Source organism: Danio aesculapii, chromosome 19 (assembly GCF_903798145.1).
Source record: "Danio aesculapii chromosome 19, fDanAes4.1, whole genome shotgun sequence".
Taxonomy (NCBI): domain Eukaryota; kingdom Metazoa; phylum Chordata; class Actinopteri; order Cypriniformes; family Danionidae; genus Danio; species Danio aesculapii.
Window position 1 is genome coordinate 43465568 of NC_079453.1, and position 5790 is coordinate 43471357.

Genomic DNA, 5790 nt, shown 5'->3' on the forward strand with positions numbered 1-5790 from the left:
TAAATAGCCTATATTCTCCCAAAGTCGATTCAGTTTGTGCGGTTTGTAGAATGAGCGATGTTTGGCACCTCCGCTGCTTAATACGAACCACGCGATTAATTATTTAAATGGTTGCGCCGACATTGTCTCCGGAGTCGTATGTCTGAGTGGGAATTTTGTGAATATCACAGGGATATCCCGGCATTATTATTCTCCACATGGTTATGGCTACGGTGGGAGCTGTTAAGGTAGGTTAACTCACTGTGAAGTCTTAGCTAAAGCAGAGAACTGATGACGTTAGGTTGAATGACCAATCGGAAGGCGCTGCCCTTTGGAGACAAACCATTTTACTTGTAGTGGCTGCATCAAGTCTGGAAGCAAGGACTCAAATTTAACAGAATCCACCTTAAAATCTCTGCATTTACTCAAGCCCACCTTCCACCATACCGCGTGAGAATTACAGGACAAAAAGGGATAAATTGTGGAGGTAATAACGCAATATCTCCTAACCAAGGAGAGAAAGAAACGAACACAGCGAAAGGACTCATTTGGACTTCTGAGATAGGGGGTAAGTGCTCTCAAAGCAGAAAATTTGATGATGACCATGACTACGATGGCTGACGGTCTGGAGGCTCAAGACTCGTCAAAATCTGCTTTCATGGAGTTTGGACAGCAATCGCACTCACAACAGAGCTCCCCGTCGATGGCCGCCAGCCATTATCCGCTCCACTGTCTCCATTCCGGCTCCCATCATCATCATCAGCACGACAGCTCTCCGTACTTCCGGCTCGAACTCATATAACAGGTCGCTACCTTATTCCTACGTGAGCCATCCGCACCACAGTCCGTACCTGCCGTCTTACCACAGTAACGCCAGCGGAACACAGACCAGGTTAGACGCTACAGGTAAGCGTATTTACATGCGTAAAAACAAAGCTTTGTCTTCATGTTGAACTAAGCAGTATTCTGCCTCGGTAAAATGTACCGACGAGGTTTTTATTTCAGACACCTTACCCGCTCCCTTTTGTTCTGGCTTGATTTTTTTTTCCCCCCCTCGTATGTCAGCAAGAACGGTGTTCTCCTCAAAATGATTTATTGCGTTCCGTCAGTGATTCTACCCACCATTGCAAATTATAATTAGCATCTAATTGTCTCTGTCTCGACATGTCAATACACGTAGTTTCCTAAATATGACAGACAATGTAGTTTTGATGTAAAGTGCTTGAAAGAACATTACAAATGTTTTTTCTGTCACTAAATAATATTGTATATTAAATATTTATGTACGGGAATCATTCCACAATATTCACCCTTTTCAGAACAGCAGAAAACAACAGTGATTGAAAATGGAGAAATACGTTTCAACGGAAAAGGCAAAAAGATAAGAAAACCGAGGACCATTTATTCCAGTTTGCAGCTTCAGGCATTAAATCACCGTTTCCAGCAGACTCAATACCTGGCATTACCGGAGCGCGCGGAGCTGGCTGCTTCAACTCGGGGCTCACGCAGACGCAGGTGAGATGTGAACTCATTTGCATAAATAATTATTTATACTTTTTATCTGATATTTCTGATTAATTATAGACTGTTTTGGAAGTAGATATTTGTTCCTTGACTTGACTCCTCCTTCACATTGCAGCAAAGCAACCTAATATTTTCTTTTGTCTTTCAGGTAAAGATATGGTTTCAAAACAAAAGGTCCAAGTTCAAGAAGCTGTTGAAACAAGGTGGTAACCCTCACGAGACAGACACTTTGCCTGGCTCCATCGCCCTGTCCCCGCGCTCTCCAGCCATTCCTCCTATCTGGGACGTCTCTGCCTCCTCTAAAGGAGTAAACATGTCTGCTAACAGCTACATGCCCGGTTACTCACACTGGTACTCGTCACCTCATCAGGACGCCATGCAGAGATAGGCAACTATAGCCTTGTTTTAGGCCATAGGCCTTGAGGTTGACTTGCTGCCCAGTTCACGTGCGTTAGGACGCACATTGTCATCGGTTTAACATCCCTAATAGAGACCTACACTAGTCGGGGACGATTATCTTCTGAAGGATGAAGACATGCGGCGTGGCAATGGTCGACAATGGAACTATCTGACTGAATCATTAAAAAAACTGTTCTCACGTCTGACTGTAATTAAACACACTCATCGCCGACATGAAATTGGGACAGGAAGCGAAACGTTTGTCACATCCAACATCACACGCGCACGCACGCGCATGAGTCGCCTTTGAAAAACGAACTCAACCTCTTGCGTAGATTGTTTTCTGATCATGCAAAAGCAAGCAATTTGATTGTAAATATGTTGTCCGATTTTAGTTGTTAAAACTTTTTATGTTTGTCATAAATGGAGTAAACTATGACTTCAAGTAACCTGTCGTGCCTTTCATTTTTTAGAAACCATTATAAAAGACATGCCCTATCAATTATGTATTTAATTATGCAAACATTTGCTATTGCTTACTATTGCTTTTTTAAATATCGAAAATTAAGACCTATGGACGACTTGCACAGTAATATATAAATAATCACCTTAACATTATGACATTTTTCTGTTGCTGGAAAGATTTCTGAAGCAATAACGAAATGGCTTACCCGAGCTGGTGGTTTCTCAAAGTGTTTTCCTACAGAATAGAGCCGCATCTTGTCCATCTTGTCATTCTCTAGCTCAATTATTAAGGTATTGACAAAAATGTTTTTCCCCTTTCTCTCTGCCTTGATCTGCAAGACGCTGAATGCCTTTCGCCACAGGATCGATCCTGAACAAAGCATCCAGCTGCAGTCTCGTTCAATATGAAGGAGATATTTGGGACAATTTATGGGTTTTATCCAAGAGAGGGTTTTTTTCCATTCTCATAAATGCAGACATAATTAGGGTAATTTTTGATGTAGCCCGCTGATTACAGCGTTTTTACCGTCAAAGATAATTACCTGTAATTTTCACCACTTTTAATACTAAAAGGCATCTTTATTTGGATTTGAAGTGGCAAAGACGAAACAAAAGATGAAATTATTCGGTTATTCATGTACAAATTGCCGAGGAGAGTGAACGCTTGGGATATTATCTAAAATTACAATGTTGAATAGAGAGACGAGAAGCCCCTGCAGCTGTCAAATCGTGGGATGCCCCCAGCCGCAGAGAATGGGGCTTGATTTTCTGAAAAGGTTCCCTCATCAACGGATTGGGATGATTCATTTAAATGTTTGCTCTGCATATAGGAGCATAACATATATCTCGAAATATCAAGAGTCAAAGCACGTTTGTCATTGGTTTTAAACAATATGCAAAACCAAAATAAAGCGACTCTGTGTTTTTATAACCTAAAATAAAACAGATGCATCTTACTTAGAAGAAGCACAACTGATTCTAGATAATCAAAATAAAATGTTTGTCAGAGTTAAGGCCCTTATACAAGCGTGGCCCCCCAGACAGACAGACATGATTAGACACACAGAAATGCACTGACTATACTGAGAACCCAGACCAAGAAGCTTATAGTTATCTTAGAATAAAATACATAAATATGTGCGTATGTGTAAAACACGGAGAACAAACATAAGTATAAATCATGACCGGTTTACTAGCATTCCTGTTTCACTCGATTTTCTGTAAAATTGCCTGCCTTCCCCAACAAGTCGAACTGCAGATCATAACAGTACCCACCCATCGGCTCACTCAGATCAGCCAACAAAACAACATAGTAACAGAACAACACTTACCTCGGATAAATTTAACGTCGAAATCTCTGCTTTCAGTGTTTCAATAAAGATAGCGTCGTGAAAGCGGACGGTCCTGTGTACCGCTTGTGTTGAGTAAGCAAATCAGGTGTGAAAGTGTTTGCACACCCGACAACCTCTTATATATTGCCTGCAAAATTAGCCGTTATTACTGTCACTGTTTAGTGATGGTGAGCCAGGGAAAAAACCTTCTGCAATCAAGAACCAGGCGCATCTTTGCAAATTATAGATAATTGTAAATGTCCAGATTATGATAATGGAGCTAATCCTGGTGGAAGTATAATTATTGTTGAGTGTTACAGTTGAGGGTGTCCAGTAAAGCTAACTGTCATTATTTATACGCGGTTTGCAGTGAATTCGTTGAGTGGAAAATGTTCAGTTGGAATTTAACAAGGCTCTCGATATAATGACATGGATATAACGTGTTTGTGTGTGTGAAACTGAAAGCAAGGCAAAGTTAGAGCTGATATGGCGTGTTTGTGCGTGTGTGAAGACTGAGTGTGCGCGCGTACGCGAGCGTTTGTAGGTTGGGGGCTATAAACAAAATGCGTAAAAGTATATGCTATATGCTTTGATTTTTCTTATGCTCATGTTATGACTTTGTATTGGGTATTTTCGTCACGTTGTCTTAATATGCCTATTTAATTAGGCTTTTAAATATAAGCAATAATATTATCAGAAATGTCATTGTTTTCAAACATGGGAAACCACTTCTGTGTGGGAATATTTCAGTCATATTTTTGCCGATGAGCCTGTATAGGCCTGTTCATCTTGAACAACTTGTGTGCAATTTATTTTCCAAAAGTCTAGACTATCCATGTTAATTTTAAGTTATTTTCCCTGGAATGTGTGAGATTTCTTTAGCCACAACAACGTGCAGCAAATTATAAAATGCTTCAGCCAGTGTTTTAATATTTACGACAATATAACAATAATAATGATAATATATGGCATGCCAGTTTGCAGTATAAAGCCTGCATAACTAGTTGTTTTGTAGAGCTAAAATTAATAATTGAAAGCCGATGAAACTGGAAGTCTTGCACATTCAATTTAGCTTAATCAAGTTTTGAAAATACGGCGAATATAAAATAATTTTTAATTTTATTCACCTCATTCAATAATATCTGTCAGAACTACGTATCTTATCTCTCTTTTCTTTTTCTTTTTTTGTGGTAGTCAGCTGTAGAAATGTTAGCAACTAGTTTTAATGAGATGTTCAGCATATTTCCAGGAGGAGGATCTGTCAGGGCTGGGGCTGTGGTCGCTGGAGCCGGTTTGCCCCCACAGGCAGGCGGACTGCCTCAGATCTGCGCGCAGTCGTTTCGCCTCCTCACAACAATTCAAAGCTACTAATTGTAAGGAACACAAAGACAGCAAGGCAAAGCACAACTGTTTGCCAGACCAAATTTTTCGTTTCTTTTGGGTGGTTTTAATCAAGCTAGATAAAATGTGCAGTCTTACTGAAAGAAACGCACACAATTTAAATCTGTTTGGAATTAGCCATTCATAATAAGTGTAATAATAACAATAATAAAAATGATGTTAAATTATTCTGTAAATTAAGGATGTTTAACTGAAGTCCAATAATGATTTGCTTTCTTTTTTATTATTGTGAGGTAGCCTTTTTTTATTTTATCGGCATATCAAATATGACGCAGAACACATGATCCCAAAATGTCTAAACAACATGATGGTTTTCTCTTCAAATTCCTTGGAGATTTCTTTTTTGCAATCTCAAAATCCCTTTACTAACCAAACAAATCGGATAAATAGGCTATTTACCGGTGCATTGCTTTGGGGTTTCTTAATTTAATAAAGACAAAATATTTGATAATCAAAGTACAACACATTATTTGGGGTTGTCCTTAATGTTTTTGGCACATCTTCGGATGTACGCGTTGAGGTCAAAATTCAAGGCACCATTCAGAGTGTTTGGGTCCATTGTCCATTTAAAACATTTAATAATTCTTCCAATGCAATAAATTACATGCACACAATTTACCATTATACACGTTCTTCTAGGACTGCCATATCGATACATTGCATATTCCTCAAAAAATTGTTAACAAACCAG

The 5790-nt window shown here is 39.3% G+C and overlaps 1 protein-coding gene across 1 annotated transcript; it reads left to right on the forward strand.

Annotated features, from left to right (window-relative positions):
* Positions 1-324: 324 nt before the first annotated feature.
* LOC130246851 (homeobox protein Dlx6a-like) lies at positions 325-2005 on the forward strand. Its single transcript, XM_056480005.1, is given in 5 exon segments — positions 325-759; positions 761-885; positions 1299-1474; positions 1477-1494; positions 1652-2005. Coding segments are annotated over 5 exon segments (744 nt in total). The 5' UTR covers positions 325-574; the 3' UTR covers positions 1892-2005.
* Positions 2006-5790: the final 3785 nt, after the last annotated feature.